At 40.3% G+C, this 17,767-nt stretch overlaps 4 protein-coding genes across 4 annotated transcripts; 3 read left to right on the forward strand and 1 right to left on the reverse strand.

Annotated features, from left to right (window-relative positions):
* Positions 1-763: 763 nt before the first annotated feature.
* Positions 764-5,957, forward strand: ufd1l (ubiquitin recognition factor in ER associated degradation 1). Its single transcript, XM_080737961.1, has 12 exons — positions 764-891; positions 1,538-1,670; positions 1,807-1,839; positions 2,225-2,346; positions 2,731-2,861; positions 3,088-3,160; positions 3,255-3,323; positions 3,467-3,535; positions 3,648-3,698; positions 3,845-3,933; positions 5,189-5,273; positions 5,361-5,957. The coding sequence occupies exons 1-12, from the start codon at positions 889-891 to the stop codon at positions 5,433-5,435; spliced, it is 933 nt and encodes a 310-aa protein (XP_080594087.1). The 5' UTR covers positions 764-888; the 3' UTR covers positions 5,436-5,957.
* Positions 5,958-6,895: 938 nt separating this feature from the next.
* On the forward strand, positions 6,896-9,232 carry cUnh22orf39 (chromosome Un C22orf39 homolog). The gene is made up of 3 exons (XM_080738321.1): positions 6,896-6,927; positions 7,360-7,527; positions 7,781-9,232. The coding sequence occupies exons 1-3, from the start codon at positions 6,898-6,900 to the stop codon at positions 7,910-7,912; spliced, it is 330 nt and encodes a 109-aa protein (XP_080594447.1). The 5' UTR covers positions 6,896-6,897; the 3' UTR covers positions 7,913-9,232.
* A 198-nt stretch (positions 9,233-9,430) lies between these two features.
* mrpl40 (mitochondrial ribosomal protein L40) lies at positions 9,431-11,585 on the reverse strand. Its single transcript, XM_080738320.1, has 5 exons — positions 11,406-11,585; positions 10,834-10,917; positions 10,551-10,709; positions 10,360-10,441; positions 9,431-9,897 (listed from the first exon to the last, which is right to left on the reverse strand). Exons 1-5 carry the CDS (start codon positions 11,465-11,467, stop codon positions 9,670-9,672), a joined length of 615 nt encoding a protein of 204 aa, XP_080594446.1. The 5' UTR covers positions 11,468-11,585; the 3' UTR covers positions 9,431-9,669.
* Positions 11,586-11,867: 282 nt separating this feature from the next.
* On the forward strand, positions 11,868-17,393 carry acaa2 (acetyl-CoA acyltransferase 2). Its single transcript, XM_080738970.1, has 10 exons — positions 11,868-11,997; positions 12,994-13,160; positions 13,493-13,621; positions 14,189-14,305; positions 14,519-14,666; positions 15,036-15,211; positions 15,502-15,631; positions 16,299-16,369; positions 16,532-16,686; positions 16,806-17,393. The coding sequence occupies exons 1-10, from the start codon at positions 11,982-11,984 to the stop codon at positions 16,888-16,890; spliced, it is 1,194 nt and encodes a 397-aa protein (XP_080595096.1). The 5' UTR covers positions 11,868-11,981; the 3' UTR covers positions 16,891-17,393.
* The last annotated feature ends 374 nt before the right edge of the window (positions 17,394-17,767 follow it).

Raw genomic sequence — 17,767 nt, forward strand, 5'->3', positions numbered from 1 at the left:
GGGAGAAAACAGAGGCAGAGTGAGGGGGCTCATTGTGAAAGAGAAGGAGTGGGAGTCTGAAGGTGGAGTAATCAGTAATGGGAGCTTCATGGCAACATCATTTGTCTCAAAACATTTTCAACTATCCCAAAAGTAAGTAAAAGTGTTTTCCCACAGACCCTCCTTCAGAAAATATTTTGTGCCAGGGCAGGAACCAAATGTTTCAGAAATCCTCTTTTTTTTAAGTAACTGTGCCTGTGTGTAAATATCTATAGGCTATGCATAGAGAATTGTAAATAGACTAAGCCCCCATGTTTCCACCCCCTCTTTTCTGCTTTTGTAATTGATGTTATCCTATGTAAAGTACTGTGTTCTATCCGTCTGTCTTTCAATATAGCTTACTAGGATCTCCTTTTAGTTGACCTTGTACCAGTGATTCTTGCTGTCATGAAACTGTACCTTTTTCTATTGCAAACTGCTAATGATAAACTCTTAATCTATCAATCAATCAATCAATCAATCAATCAATCAATGATCAATCAATGGTTGCCCTGACCAATATGACCAGTATGATCTGCATAGACCCATCGCAGCGGATGTGGTTTATTGGTCCCACTAAAAGAATCTCCCATTCATTTTACCCATAGACTTACAAAAATATTTATAACAACAATTATGTTAAGCGGCTAGAACCAAGCCATCCTGCAGTGAATCTGATCTCGGGCCACAGCCTTATAGCTCTATGGCCACAGCCACCTATGTCGTCACTTCCTTTAGTCAGGTCATCCACTTCCGGGACGAAGCGGAAGACAACAACATTAGGAATTTTCGTCCAGTTTCTTCAGAGAGAGAAACGGTCCACGCTTTGTCTTGAGTATTTGTCTAGAAAACTTTTACTTCGCTGTGAACATGGTGAGTAAACACGCATTGACGCAAAGACATTCTGGTGGCAAGTAATGACAAAATGTTGTCAAGATAATATTGCAGATCGTACTTGGAACAGTTAGCAAACGGCTGCTAGTCAACAAAGATGCCCCGTCATGATAATCCAGGGCTAAACGCTAAACAAGACTAGTCATTTCTGTAAAACAGTGGTTCTCAAATCTTTTCAAGTCAAGGACCCCGAAATTGATACTTATTAGCCAGGGACCCAGGGATAAGAGAAGGTTTTCTACGGCTCTAGCTCGCTGTGATTCCCAATAAAACGTTTTAATTTCTAGGACCCCCAGTTTGACTGGTATTTCCGAATTTATATTGTAAAGTCAAGTTAATTTAACTCGGACATATCCATTTGGTTCCATGTGTACACTCTGAGACTGAGTTACAGACCCATAAGGCTCCATTTGGTTCCTAACTATCACCATTTGTACACTCTGAGTTACAGACCCATAGTGTCCTTTTGGGTCATAACTATCATTTAGCTTGGGGCCCCCTGGCCTGGAACTACCTCAAGGACCCCCTGGGGGTCCCCAGGCTCCACTTTGAGAACCAATGCTGTGTAAAACGTAAATGTTGTGTTTTGCTCATGTGGTCAGCTGTATGTTTGTTGTGTTCACAGTTTTCCTTCAACATGTTCGACCACCCGATCCCACGGGCTTTCCAGAACCGCTTCTCCACCCAGTACCGCTGCTTCTCTGTGTCCATGCTGGCAGGTCCCAACGACCGCTCTGATGTGGAGAAAGGAGGAAAAAGTAATTGATTGAATTACTGTACCCTGTACCGTACAAACCCAAATGGACCCACGTAGGCCATAATCCTCCATTTGGTTACATTGTATGCATAGATGGTTGCCATTATTTATTGTTCTCTTTATGTGTTGTTTTACAGTTATAATGCCACCCTCAGCTCTTGATCAACTCAGTAAGTAGTTTATTTAACCACCTCATGTACCATACTGCAAAAGTCATTATATCTGTGTCACACCTAGCCATATAATGTCTGTGATCTTACATACATTTCATGTATTCCAAATACACAGCCATAGATCGGTCCTATCCTTGCACGGTTCGCAGACTCATCTCTGCGGCAATAAAGTGTTCTGCACTGCATGTTTAGTCACCCAATAATTAATTCCTAAGACTCAGATATTGTCCTCTAGTTTCATATCCATTCGAAAGTTCTGGCAGAAAACATGTGTTTTGTTAAATATCTCCACTTTTCCACGAGCTGCTCACAGACGACATTCTCTACTACATCACAGACATTCTAGGGCTATGTCTCACCCTACTCTTCTTTGCCCCTACAGGCAGACTTAACATCACATATCCAATGTTGTTCAAATTAACCAACAAGAACTCAGACAGATTGACACACTGTGGTGTTCTGGAGTTTGTTGCAGATGAGGGGATCTGCTACCTACCACACTGGGTGAGAAATGACAACAGAGGTGACACAACTTACAGTAGGTGTGGTGAAAATGGGTCATTTTGCTGTAACTGATGTCTCCATTTCACTGAACCCATCGTCACAATCCATGCACGTTTTGTGAGTGGATAATAAACATCAAGGTGTTTGTGTGCTCTACTGTATGTCCATCATTATGTAAGACTGTAGCTTGTGTGAGCTCATATTGTTAAAAATATGATGGTTCTGAATAAATGGAGTGTTTGTTTTCATAATTTTGGGCAAGTTGTAAATTATTAGGATATTGTAAAACATAGCAGCTCTACAACCTCACAATGTGTGGGATTACTTGTATGATTACTTGTTACATAGCATGCAATAAACATGTTGTGTTTATTTTCCTTGCAGATGATGCAGAATCTCCTGTTGGAAGAAGGTGGTCTGGTCCAGGTAGAAAGTGTTAACCTCATGGTGGCCACTTACTCCAAATTCCAGCCACAGAGCCCGGATTTCCTGGACATTACAAACCCCAAAGCAGTGTATGAAATATTCAAGATCACCTAATCCATGTTTACTACCTTATTAATGTTTCAGACTATGAATTTATTACGTTTTCAGCCGGATTAAAAGGCAGGAGTTATATTAAAATTTTAGCAATTAAATATAACTATCATTGTTATAAAAAAAAGAAGAAAAACAAAAAAAAAACACCTGTGTGAAGTGAGTGGAAGTGATACTATGGAAAAAACGTGTTATTTTTTCCAGATTGGAAAACGCCCTTCGAAACTTCGCCTGCCTGACAACAGGTGATGTTGTCGCAATCAACTACAACGAAAAGGTACATTTAAAATCTATTAGAAATATTCCAGTTATATAGTGCCGGTCCAATGTTTAATTGTATTTTTATATTAAGCATAAGCTACTTGTTTCAGATCTATGAACTGCGGGTAATGGAGACCAAACCAGATAAGGCAGTATCCATCATTGAGTGTGACATGAATGTAAGATTCACCATACACGTCTATCACTATTCATTACTAAATACAACACTACGAACAAATGAGGAATTCATATGTGATTATTTTACTTTGTCTATAGCTTTACATTGCTTTGTCTCAAAGTCTTGAGTCTTACTGTTTCTCAGGTGGATTTTGATGCTCCACTGGGTTACAAAGAACCTGAAAGACGGCCTCAGCACCAAGAGGAACCCACAGTAAGGACAAAGCAGATTATTTGTCTAGGAAACTGTTGTATTAAAGGTACCTGAATCTGATTGGAATAGCTTTGCAGCGGATGCTCTGAAAGAACATTCACTATTTTGACAGGAGGAAGAAGCAGATCCCAGCAGTTATGCAGACATGGATATTGGATTCAGAGTGCGTATATACTTTTGTACGGATATATTTTAGCAATGTTCTCTCTTCTGCTGTTCCTGAAAAGCACTGATGTACATGAAAGAACAGTGTTGGTCACACCTGGTTACATTTGTATACATTTGCATTTTTCTTTTTTTAATTCTCAGGCTTTCACTGGCTCTGGTAATCGGTTGGATGGCAAATTGAAGGGCATTGAGCCCAGCCCTGCACCTATTGACCCAAGTGATATTAAAAGGTTAGAAGACATTTCAACTGTACAGTTTTGTTATTAATTTATTTCTGCAAGTTAAATGCAAAATGAACATTTGTCACATAGCGCTATGGGAGTAAAGGAACAAGATGCTGGGACTAGTAAAAGTAAGATATCTCTACTGTTGGGCAGAAACCAGCTACTTTTCAGGAAATGAAAAAACAATCCTGCCTCATCAAAGTTGTTATGGTGACTTTATACATTATCAGATACTTGAATGTGTCCTTATATTATCATCACTTTACCCAGGTCCAAAGTTAGAGTTAGGTGGTTTCACCAACAGTTTGAGGATCCAATGGAGTTAGGAAGTTTAGTCAGAGAATAGTTGCTCGGGTGGCGCAGTCAGTGGTAAAGTCCCTGCCCACCACCACAGAGGTTGTGGGTTCAAATCCACTGTGGTGCATCCCGCTTTGTCTACACGAGTAGACACAGCCTTGTTGGGGGACGGAAGCCGGGTAGGGAGGGTCATAGACATAGAAAGGTAGACGCCTCCTTCGGCTAGGGGGCATATGCATTGAGCAACTAAGGGAATCTTCATCGCTTTCGTGTTCATTGCTTCCGCGTGCGTCACACATAAGGAAGTCGGTAAGCCAATCAGAGGCAGGTGGGGGCTGGTCTTTACGTATGCAGCCTGTAAGAACAGCTGAGCAGCGCAACATCGGAACTGGCTCTGTTGAATTGAATTGTAGTCCTTGGATAAGTCCCGGAAAAGACACGCTGTGATTGGCCAGTAGTCACTTTGACTGACAGCGTTCCCTTAGTTTTTCCAGGAAGTCCGGACTAGAACTTTTGCACATCGCTCCAATTAACTGCAGAGGCGAACGAGGCATCTCGCTCTTTATATCTGTGGGGAGGGTGATAATGGTCATTGCACATACTCCCACGAGTTGTGGCGGTACCTGTCAGCAGCGGGGAGTGTTGGGTGGGAGGAGTAGAACAAAGGCTCTATTCTAAATTTAAGGAGAAACAATTACACAACTTTTAATACTTTTCATTGGTTCAATATATGTAAAACCCACACACAGACGTAAAGGGCGTTCAATAGCATTGATTTATAAAAACAATAAAAAGGTTGAACATTTTAGATGGCTGGTTTCTGCCCGACAGACTTTGCATCTTAAATATTATCTTGGCATATTACTCTCAGTTCTCTCATCTTTGTCTACTACAAATCTGTTAACATTATGTATTACACTTGTGATCTCTGCTCTAAATCAGCCTACTAACTTCTTTCACACAGAGGAATTCCTAACTATGAATACAAAGTGGGCAGGATCACCTTCATCAGAAACTCAAGGCCCCTGCCCAAGAAAATGCTAGATGATGTAAGTACTGAAATGAATATGAAACAATTATATTTAATATTTTGTATGCAGAATATGTCTACATTTGTATCTCATTGTTACTTTCAGGATGACGCTATGAGCAGATTCATTGCCTTCTCTGGTGAAGGACAGTCACTACGCAAAAAGGGTAGAAAACCTTGAAGAATGAATCGGCAGAAGAGTGGTTTACACAAGATCACAATACAGTATCTGTCCTACATCCACTGTAACAAAAATAAACTAGCCTTTAAGGAGCTGGGATTATATTTTTCTGTCCCTTGGATGTTGCGGGTTTGCGATCCTGCTGGGATTATATTATTATCCACTTAATTCCCCAAACATGTATAAAAGGACTGGGAAACTGTGCAAACTGTAGCACAACTAATTTATAATCGTAAGAATCTATGGTCACTGGTTTGCTCCTGGACAGAATAATTCTGCCACCACCACAAATCTGTTAGCCATGATCTTTTTGTAGCTAAATTTGAATTACTTTTCCAGTTTTGCACCTCAAACTAATTGGTGATTTGTTTTTCTTAATCTCTCTTAAAAGGGTAAATGTTCAGTTATTTTGTGAATGCCCTTTACTGTTCTTTTGTTTTGTGTGAAGTGATCTTTGTTTGATGGCTTTTTTCGAGATTCGGGACCTGATTGTTCTCCCAAGTCAGGAATATTGTTACAAAATTACCTTTGCTTGGTTTATTTATAGATTAAATAAAGTGTTTTGGATTCATATACTTGTGTTTTTCTTTCATTGATGTCTGAGATAGATTACCAATGTTTTGGTCCAGACAGACAGACAGAGACACACACACACACACACACACACACACACACACACACACACACACACACACACACACACACACACACACACACACACACACACACACACACACACACACACACACACACACCCAGCTCAGTGGCCTTGTGGTTAGAGTGTCCGCCCTGAGACTGGGAGGTCGGGGGTTCAATTCCCTGGCCGGGTCATACCAAAGACTATAAAAATGGGACCCGATGCCTCCCTGCTTGGCACTCAGCATCAAGGGTTGGATTGGGGGGGTTGATCACCACCAGGGACTACAGATGAAAATTAGCCCACGGCGGGCTAACTCTGGCTCATTTACATTGAAGTGAAAACTGACATGTCCATTAATGAGCACGGTCCCTGTCAAATAAACAGATCTTAACACACACACACACACACACACACACACACACACACTGGTATCAGATTGCTATGGTTACCCAATACGATATTTATTATAATCAAAGTACACGTCATGACAAATCCATATGGGTATAGCTGGCTGATAAGGTGACATCATATATAACATGAGTGTCAGCAATACATCTTTAAACCAGTAGGTTACAACAGTTGAACAGTATCGAGTCTCGGTCCATCACAGATAAGTTATCGAACAGAACCTCAAAGTGGCTTCGCATATTCATATTCTGCTAGCCATAAATTATAATTTCCAGGAGAGGGCGCTAATATTCGGACGGTGAGAGACATAACGTCCGAATATTAGCGCCCTCTCCTGGAAGTTATAATTTATTTCTAGAGGAGTCCCTTAGCCTGGACACGCCTCTACGCGACTACGTCATCCACACGACGGCAATGGAGGGGAGCGAAAGAGCAACCTGGAGGGCAAGTATTAAAATATAAATAAGAAATGCAATGTCACATTGGACACTTTATCTCTAACAGACTCGCCAAAGGATGTCTAATAATTTTGACTAGAGTTGCAAAGAAATTAACTTGTGTAAAGCATAACAAACAGCAGCTTGATGTCTAGCTAACTATGCTAGTAATTGGCTAATGTAACCTGACAGTAATACCTGAGAACGACACACCAAGCTATTGACCAGACCTGTTTTATCTATGGAAGCATATCTTAATAATTAATCATTACAACGTTAAATGTATGATTGTCTGAATGAATGTTTAACACTACAAGTTCTATCCATGTATTTTAGCATGTGTTGCAGTTGGCTCATTTCAGCATGTTCTTTAGATCAATCCTGTATTTGTTTTTCTGTTCTTGACCTAAATCTAATTCTGTCTCTTGTCTGTCCTCAGCCACCTCGTGTCTGTGATGATTACTGGAGTGAGTTCAGACACTGTAAAAGCCTGTTGCACCGTTTCCACCACTATTATGCTTATGGTACATCACCATCCTGTCAACAGTGGAAAGAAGACTACAGCAATTGCAGAGAATGGGAGAAACACAGAAGCACAGAGGCCAAGGTACAGCCAATAGAGATGTCTGCTAATACATAAATCAGTGAATTTTCAGGAATGTCTTTCTCTTATATTATTACATTATAAATGCACATGCACAACTCTATTCTCTTTAATACCAAATCCAATTCAACAATGAAACATAGTTTTTAAAATGAGAGATATTTGTTTGTTGTCCTTGTTTGTAGTCCCTGCTTATGTGCTCTAAAAAAAGCAATTTGTGATTTAAAGAGATCCTTTGTTTTTTTTTTCTGTGCAGGAGGCATTACTGAAGAGTGAAAGACATAGGGTGGAAGAGCAGAGAAAGGTTACACCTATTTGGGAATTGAGACAAGAGCCCCCCAGAGACTGGCATATGCCCCTAAACCAAGAAAAGTCTCAGGACTCCTGAATACTCCATTCATTGGCACTTTTCCCGTCAATGCTACTCATGTTCAGTTCGACTAAACTCTGCTTGTACCTGATACTTTTTGGGGATCTCCTCCATTGGGGTTCCAACTTGCAAGTAAACCTAAAATCAGTCAGAAACACTTTTTTGTGGACTGTACACAGGTGAAATAGAGATGATTTCCAAACAAGTTGCTGTATTTCTTTAGCGCTCTCCTGTGATGTTCATATACATTATGGGAGTACTATCTGCAGTGGAAATTAAATAAATAAGTACTAGATAGATAGACCTGTATTGAGCCACGTGGGGGAATTCAGGGGTACCAATTGCAGTTGTACCAAAAGTGAGTGAGTTGTCAAATTGAGCCAGTACCATCATACAAGTGGAAAAGCGTCAACATCTTGACTCCATAGTGGTCAGGCCAAAGTGCCTTTAACATTGAGAGGCTAAATTTGTCTACACATGGACATAAGGTAGACTCCTCCTCCGGCTCTGGTGCATTGGTTAAAGAGGACTGGCATGCTTCCGGAATTCTGAAGGACGCTTCCTTGTGCGTCACAGAATGGGATGCTTGGTAGGCCAATCAGATGCAGGACTCCCTCTTTCCCACTGCAGGGGGCAGGGTGCCTTCCACAGTTCTGCCAGTCCTGTTTTACGTGCCAATGAACTGCAGCGGCGGATGAGGTATCTAGCTTTTTATATCTGTGGATCACCATCTTCAGCCTATGATGCACTTCAGCACCTCTATCCTGAAGGGAGTGGTCTCTTCTGTGATGACAATCCACAGGGCACAAGTGGTCACTGAATGGTCTGATGAGTATCTAAATTATGTAAAGCATTTGTTGCCAGATCTTCTCAACCCAGTTAAACATCTTATGGAGATTTTGGACCTATGTGTTAGACATCCACCACCAGTATCAAAATAGCAAACTTCATTCTGGCTTTTGCTTAAAATGTTCACCCATCTGTGGATTCAACTAGTATTAGTACATAATGTAAAAAGGTAGGCAGGAAGCTTGATATATTAAAAACATTTTTTTGTTTTTGTTGAAATCCATGAAGCAAAACATGTAAGACCAGGTGTCCTTTGTCAGTTTGTTATGACACTGATAATTGTGTATAGCAAAGTGTGAATGTCAATGACCTCTGCTTCTGTGGTGCTGACTTGGTTTGAATTTAATGCCAAGTGCAATCGTAATCCAGCTAAATAATGAAGACATAATCCAGATAAGTGACATGTCAATGTGACACGTCAAGAAGATGGATTACACTTCCCAAAATAGCATCTGGTTCTGAAGGATGATGTCAATGCTAGTGTGATGTTACATACATTCTGTTGATGGAAATACAAGATGAATAGTTTGAAGCTATTCTCTTCCTCCACATATTGCCTAAATATCAAGTAAATGGAAGCACAAGCAGATTGACTCACAAGCTGTCTTTTATTGTTGCATTATATGTATTACAGAAATTTAAGAAAAGCTTAATAAAAACAAATGTAAATGTTTGTATTACTATTTTATACAGGTGTATGAATGCAGAAAAAACAGCTTGTGTCATTCAACATTTCAATGAGTCAAGAATTCACACATTTGATGCAAATCTGTGACAAGACGAGTAACATCGAGCTTCATACTTATAGCTATTTTTTCAGCTACAGTTTTGGTGTAGAGGGAAAAAAGAAGTTGGCCTAGTACAGAGCCCCGGAGGACTCTGGCCAAACAAGGAACATAGGGTTTAAGTGTGTTGATCCCCATTCCTTACTGAGTGTAGACTCTGGTAATGTCATTGTATTTGCCGTCGGGTGCTTCGTGCTTGGCCTTTGGTGCCGTATAGCTGGGTCCCTCGTGACTGAATGGAAAAAGAAGGGGGTCAGGCTTCAGAGCTTCCTGGTACAGCTCCTCAGACTCGAGCTTCAGTTCCTCCAGAGCCTCCCTCTGAGCTTCCAGAGCAAATTCAACAGCCTCCATTTCAGCTATGTGCTGCATCTGCAAGCAGTAGAGACAGACAGACAGGCACATTTGAATGTCGTCTAGAAATAATAGCACAGAATTGAAAACCTTTAGATGATGGTCAACTTTTCGAAGTGGGGTCTTGAAATGAAAAGGCTTGAGAATCACTTTCAACAAAGATGGAGCTGCAATGTACAAGGATGAGTGTTTTTTTGCAGGTCTTTGAGTCCGAGTGTATCAAAAAAACAACTGGGTTAAGCACCGTTGGTCCGACCAGTTTAACATTCGGCAGGTTAGCATTCACCAGCGTAAGTTTTACTGAGGTTAAGGTTAGGGTTAAGGTTAGATTTAGGTGTATCTCCGTCCCCCCGACTTTCGGCATGCACCTCCGTGCAGCCAATCACAAGCTTCCGCTGCCTTAACCCAGTTGCCTTTTTGATACACTCGGACTGAAAGAACTGCAAAAAACACTCTCCCCAATGTACAAAGTCAGCGTACCTGTTTGTAACGGGACCACTCCTTGAGTAGCAGAGCTCGCTGTTCGGTCTCCTCAAAGGAGAGCTGGGGTGCAGAGCGTACCCTTTGGGATAGACACAAAAACAAAATACAACCAAAAATATGAGCTTTGTATGACAAATAAATTAGGACATTTGTTTTGCCTGACAAAAATAAGAGAAAGGGAACTGCACCTTGTTTCATCCATGCATTTGATCGGAATGATGAAGTCTTCTATGGGGATAAGCTCAGGTGGAACTCTCTCCATTTTCTTGAGCTTCTTCCTCAGCCTCTCTCTCATCAACTGATCTCTTCTGGGATCCGATTTCTTCTTCTTTTTGAGTGGCTCCCCCCTTATGATGGAGAAATCATTTTATTTGAAAGCACATGCATCCGCCATGGAGAGAAAAACTAAAATGTTATAATGTATTATTTGACTGTAACAGCTCACTCATCCATACTATCCGGAACACACACCATAGTGGAGCAGAGGTCTTCAGTGTCAGTACCGATGCAAACCAAGGATTTTGTATCGCATGGGAAGTTTCTCCTTTCAGAAACCTGTAAAATAATACAGACCCGTCATGTGAAGATGTTTATCCTCTCAGAGGTTTAATAAAAGGGATTTTGCTTTAGTTTAAAGGCCACACAAATTAATAAAGTAATTCATTCTGGACTGGACCCCAAGCCCCTAGTAATATACTAGCCATATATTTTATTTAAAATCATTTAATCAATCAAAAAACTAAAAAAAAAAGATAATAGTTGTCCAATGTCATCATGTTGCTGTAAACATAGCCATGCGAATCAATGTTATATGAGAATTCAATTCAATGTTATATGAGATACTTTAATGGTTTCCTGTGGAAATAAGCTTAGTCTTTTCTAGGATCTCCTTTTAGTAGACCTTATACCAGTGAACTGTACCGTCATGGAACTGTACCTTTTCCTATGCAAACTTCTAATAAAGTCTTCAATCAATCAATCAATCAATCAATCAAAACATGATGGCCGCTGCAGTACTGTACTGTAAACATTGCTCTACGTACCTTGAGGGAGTGCAATGACGGGATAATATCGTGCACAGAGACCGTGATAAAGAAAGCGACATTGTTTCCTATTTACTGGAACAGTACAAATGGTATATTATGACTATAATATGTATCTCTGACGGGGAAAAGTCTAATCTCATAATAGTGTCCCCTGCATGTCTCCTCTGACAGTTCAGCTGCGATGCGACGGAGAATCAGATGGATGGCATGGCGCATGAATATGACGCTATCGACAGATTTCGTGTAGCTACTTTCGACTATTTTGTTAAAGAAAATAAATATTAACCATTTCGTTAAAGACAATAAATAAATAAAAAATACATTGATTTGTTTGTATAGCAAATAGGGAGGAAATTACTTTATTTTGCAGACGCGAAAGCTTGGCATTTCAGATTTTCTTGTCGAATCTCATTTTCAGTGTATACAAACACACTTCAACATATCAGTATTTAGGCGAAAGGTGAAGGCGTTTGGTTAGTCGAGACCGTCGAGACGCGCGTACTGTGTTTGACGTTTTAAAGTCTAAAGTCTACTTATTATTATACAATACATCCATAGACTGGAATCAACATCATGTCGCTTCTCAGAGGTAAATAAGGTTTTAACACATTTTACTGGAGCTCGAATAATGTGTTGCTTTCTTTGTGTGTTCACTGTTCATTCATGTTAATGCATATAATGCAAGACCATTATATAAATATATATAAGAACATTATGATTGTCTGCATGATGTATGATTTGGAAATATAGGTTAAAGGTGACTTTTTTTACCCGCCTGAATGAACTCTTATCATAAACTTTAGCTATTAAACCCATGTGTTTGAAAAATGACAACTTTCAAGTTAAATTAGGCCATCTTAATTTTTTTTTTCATAATTTCTCTGTACCTTATTTTACTTCACAGACAGTGTAGATGGGGTTTCAGTCACTCTTACAAGCATGTACATATTAAATAGCACAAATAAATAATGATAACACAGCACACTGGATCAATGATTTACTTCTCACAGCCACTAGGATACAAAGTGTTTATATCACATTTGTAATTTTTATGAGATGATGATTTCTTACACATACATGGTATATCTGACCATCAAACCAGTGTGTTATTATGAACTTGTTACATTTATGAGCTTGTAGTATCTCACATACATGGTATATCATTAAATCAGAGTGCTACGGTGCACTCATGACTGCCAATATATTATGGTGTGCACAGTAGGCTATATTCAAGGTTCAAGGGTGTTTCTTGTCACATATACTGCAGCTTGTAGCACAGCTTTTAATTCCTCTTCAACAGTGGATAACAAATAAATGAAATAAGACAAAAAGGTAAAATAGGAAATGAAAATGCAAGAAAAATAGCAATGCAAATAGCCAACTATGTTTTCTTATGAGAGTGTCATGCAAAAGTAGCCGGTCTATTACGCATTGTGAGCTTGTAGATCTGCGATTTCCGCAGTTTTTGGAGATTCTAGATTCTTGAAAAGTGCTGAAAATTTCCCAAAATAGGGACGCCAGACTGAGAGTGGTTGGTTAAACATACACACATTTCTTCAGTAGCTGCCTCTCTGTCTCTCCTCAGGTGTATTTATTGTATCTGCCAAGCGCACTCCTTTCGGTACGTATGGTGGCGTGCTGAAGGACCACAGTGCCACTGATCTGGCTGAGCATGCTGCCAAGGCGGCCCTGGCAGCAGGGGGTGTGGCCCCAGAACTCGTCAACAGTGTCATTATGGGGAATGTCATGCAGGTACAGTAAATCAAACAGTCCATCAGGTATTCAATTCCACATGATATCCTTAAAAATGAATGGAAATTGATTGAGATCCCATTTCTAGATCCAGTCTAGTTTTAGGTTAAAAATAATTAAAAAAATATAATGATATAAATCATCTTGCAAACCATTACGATTGTGACCAAATTACCATAAAGTGTAACTTCAACCTGCTGTCCAGGTTTGATTTCTATATGAATTGTAATGCTTGCGACACTGCTTGCGACACTCCCTTCTCCTGTCTCTTCTGTTTTGATCTCATGTTTTTACTTCTCTGGATTAATGTTGTGCTTATCGTTCTGTTTCAGAGCTCAGCAGATGCACCTTACATTGCACGCCATGTGGGTCTCAGGTGTGGCGTGCCAATCCCGGTACCTGCTCTTACTGTGAATAGGCTGTGTGGATCTGGTTTTCAGTCCATAATCAATGGTGCTCAGGTAAGCTTTGCCATTAACAGATGTTCTACCGGCACATTGTTAATGCTTTGGCTCCGAATGAGATTGCCGCCTGTAAGGGGGTCACTCTGTCCCAAGGAATAAAATTGGCCGTCTTATGTCACAGCACTAGCAACTCCTACAAGTTGGGTTAGTCGTGGCACCTGTTCACGATGCAGACACGATGACGACGTGTATCAGAGGAGAAGTGATTGACTGCACTCTTCCCAAGAACAACATGTAGACTGTAGGAGTTGGCAGTGACATGGACTATATATATACTGTACACAGGGGAAATTGGCAGTGGGGAGAAGGGGGAAAAAACAGTTTATCAAAACAATGATTTATTCCACTTTCATGAGCATTATAAAAGTTATAATGCTAAAAGGATAACACGTTGTACTCAATTCATCAGTAAGACATAGTATACCTATCAGCTCAGTAGCAGCGAAAGGTATATTTAAAGAAAAAGGAGAGGTGGGGGGCAACGGATGCTACTACCAAGGTGGTGTGGTCTGTTATAGAGTAAACCCAAGTTCTGATTATAATTATAATGATATGTGTTTGTAGGAGATCTGCCTAAAAGAATCAGAGGTTGTCTTGTGTGGTGGATCAGAGAGTATGAGCCAGGCACCCTACGCGGTTCGCAACATAAGATTTGGCACCAGGTTTGGATTTGACCTCAAGGTTTGTGATTTTGTTGTTGTTGTTTTTTGCAAATTTCCTTAAATCTCCACTATAGGTAGGATTTTAGATAGGACTTGGTGTGGACATGAACATAATTGTATTACATGAAAACTCCAACTTCTAACATTGTAATGAAGCTTGCCTGTTTCAGACAGATGTCTACCTTGGCTGCCACCAGGCTATAGAAATGTGGTTGTGTTTAAACTTTCACAGCTGGAGGACACACTGTGGGCAGGGCTCACGGACCTGCACATCAAGATCCCTATGGGCATTACAGCAGAAAACCTGGCAGAGAAATACCAGATCACCAGAGAAGAGTGCGACAAGTTTGCACACCAGACCCAACAGAGGTGGAAGGCAGGTCTGTGCAGCTACATTACCAATAGTTATGTTGTCAGATTACTGTACACATACGGTATACTGTATCATCTCTCAGGAGTTAACAAAACTGTTACTTTTCAGGAAATGGTAAAAATAACATGTTACAAGGAATCCAATAGTCTTTTGTCTGATGCTGTAGCAGGGCATTCATTTAAGTTTCTTCCTGGTCTAGCTCAGCTACTTTATCCAGTAATTTACACACACACACACACACACACACACACACACACACACACACACACACACACACACACACACACACACACACACACACACGCAATATGAATACTATGCATGCATCCAAACTAGTTACATTTTTATCTTCATTTTTATCTTTGTCTATCTGCAGCTCATGAGGCAGGTCATTATACAGCAGAAATTGCACCCATCGACGTGAAGGCCAAGAAGGGCAAGGTGCCTATGACACATGATGAACACCCTCGTCCCCAGACCACATTGGAACAGATGGCTAAGCTTGCTCCAGTCTTCAAGAAGGGAGGAACTGTTACCGCTGCCAATGCATCAGTGAGCACAGAACACTAAATCTTACTCATCCCAACAGAACTCAAAATATTATATTATTTTTTTTTTTTACACCAATGCTGTTCGAAAATTGAATGGCCTAAGTTCTAACTAATATTACGGAACTGCAATGTTTGACTTGTCTTGGGTGGAGTGTATTCCTTTTTTCCATTTGGATCACAATTTAGACTTTCAAAACACACTGCTAATAATGATTCTTAAATGCACTTGTGCATGATGATATACATTATAGCTGCAATTAGAAAACACAAATTCCTTTTCCACGTCTCCAGGGAGTATCTGATGGGGCCGCTGCTGTGGTGATTGCCAGTGAGGATGCTGTGAAAGAACATAAGCTCTCTCCATTGGCCAGAATAGTGGCCTATCATGTGTCAGGATGTGACCCAAGCATCATGGGAATTGGTGAGTCTTGTTTGCTGTAGCAAAGATGGTTAATTTATGAATATACACCATCTCGACCCGATTGTAGCCACTAGCGGCGGTACACAAATCCTACAAATGGCCTTCTAAGTGCGGCATCTGACGACAAATCTCGTGAATGTCCAATGTTTACTAGGGTTGAATCCCTCGAGAGTTTGTTGCTAGGTTAGAGAAAGGTTGATAATAAAGTAGATTTTCTCTTGATTTGTCTCTCTGAAAAAAGCCATTTTAGTATGAAAATCTTGGGAATATTGTGTGGCTTGTTGCGATCAGATCCAATATTTAGTTCAGTGACCATGGGGAACAGGCAGCATCATACACATAATGCATTACGCAAACCGTCAAAGCTGTGTGAGGCTGACCTGATGAGAGGTATACCATTGAAATGTTTATGTTTGAGCATTCATTTAGAGATGGTTAGTCATGGGTTTGGTATGGTTAAGGACAAGGTCAGGGTAGTATTTGGGAGGGCAGTGAGCAAATGACATTGTGTGACCTTAAATGACCAGATTCAGAGCTTGTATCAATTGGTTACCGGTTTTGGAGCCACAACCTTTAAGAAAAACATCCAAATGTATTGATCTGAACGAAAAATTACATTTTAGGTCCGCTTTGTGTCTGTAACTCGCTCTAATCTTTTATTAAATAGGCCCAGTTCCAGCCATCACAGAAGCTCTTAAAAAAGCTGGCCTTTCTATCAACGACATGGATCTTGTGGAGGTAAGGCCAAAACTTCTTGAGGCAACTGATTCTGAACAGATTCCTAACTTGCTAGCTACTTCAGTTTACTTCAGTTACTGTACATACACAGTACCTTTCACCTACATTAATGTTCTGGGAGTGATTATGAAGGTCCTCAGAATCTCCTTCTGCTTTGTACAGGTGAACGAGGCGTTTGCTCCCCAATTCCTAGCAGTTTCAAAAGCCCTTGGACTGGACCTAGAGAAAACCAATGTGAATGGTGGAGCTATCGCCATTGGACATCCTCTTGGGGCATCTGGAGCACGCATCACTGCCCACCTGGCTCACGAGCTCAGGTGTCCTTGTCATTCCCAGCACATGCTGTACCTGTACTGAAGTACATCCCAACAATGTACCATTTTTCAGTCGTGCAACGGCTCATAGTAATATCAGTTTTTTTCCCCCTTTCCTACAGGCGACGAGGTGGAAAGTACGCTATTGGTTCTGCCTGTATTGGTGGTGGCCAAGGCATTGCCATCATCCTGGAAAACACTCAGTGAGCAAACTTCTACTACCACTGTTTGTGCCTTGAAGAATATATCACATCAGAGAAGACCAAGACTACACCGTCCACTCACAGAAGAACATTATGTATTGACCCATTGACCCATACTAACAATATTGGCACCAAAATGTTTTTTACACAACCTATAAAATCACCCTCATCTCCTCACATCTCGTGCTCTAATGGCTGTTTTTCCTGACACATAACAGCAATAGCATTCAAACTCCTTCTATTATTACCTCAGACTGATACATTTGTCACGAGTGCTATATTTATTTTGAAAATCGACTCACTCCATTTTGCTCAGAAGCGTTATGAACATACTGTATAAATACTGGCTAACTTGCTCACATTGTCTTGTTCTGTATGGGGTTCTGTATGGGGTAACCATGGTAAGCTTGGGGGGGCTCATGTACTGTATGTCTTGTGTCGGAGTGAATCGGTTATTTTTATGACAAGAACATGCCTCTAGATTTCATCTTTGCCTTAGAATTTTGTTTATCATGCTACAGTACATCAAGGATCTGTGCCCAACAATTAAGGTGCCAGTAAAGGACTTTATTTCTGTAAAAGAAATCTCAATAAAAAAATAAAGAAGTGGAATGTTGTTGTTATATTAGATGCATAGATGTAGATGTATATTAGATTAAATGATTGCTCATTTCTTTGGCTCAGTCAAAAATAATTCTGTTAACCACACTATGTCAATGACTATGCAGTACGGCATACACTAGTATGTTTAGTAAGCCAATTGCATTTAAAGAATAACTTTCAATATATTTAAATATGTTGTATTGTTCAGAAATCTGCCTTGATGTTTCTGCAGAATGTTTTACACACCTTTAAAACCCATTTTATAGAGAATTACATTT

Source organism: Nannobrachium achirus (genome assembly GCF_963921795.1).
Source record: "Nannobrachium achirus genome assembly, chromosome: 12".
NCBI classification, from domain to species: domain Eukaryota; kingdom Metazoa; phylum Chordata; class Actinopteri; order Myctophiformes; family Myctophidae; genus Nannobrachium; species Nannobrachium achirus.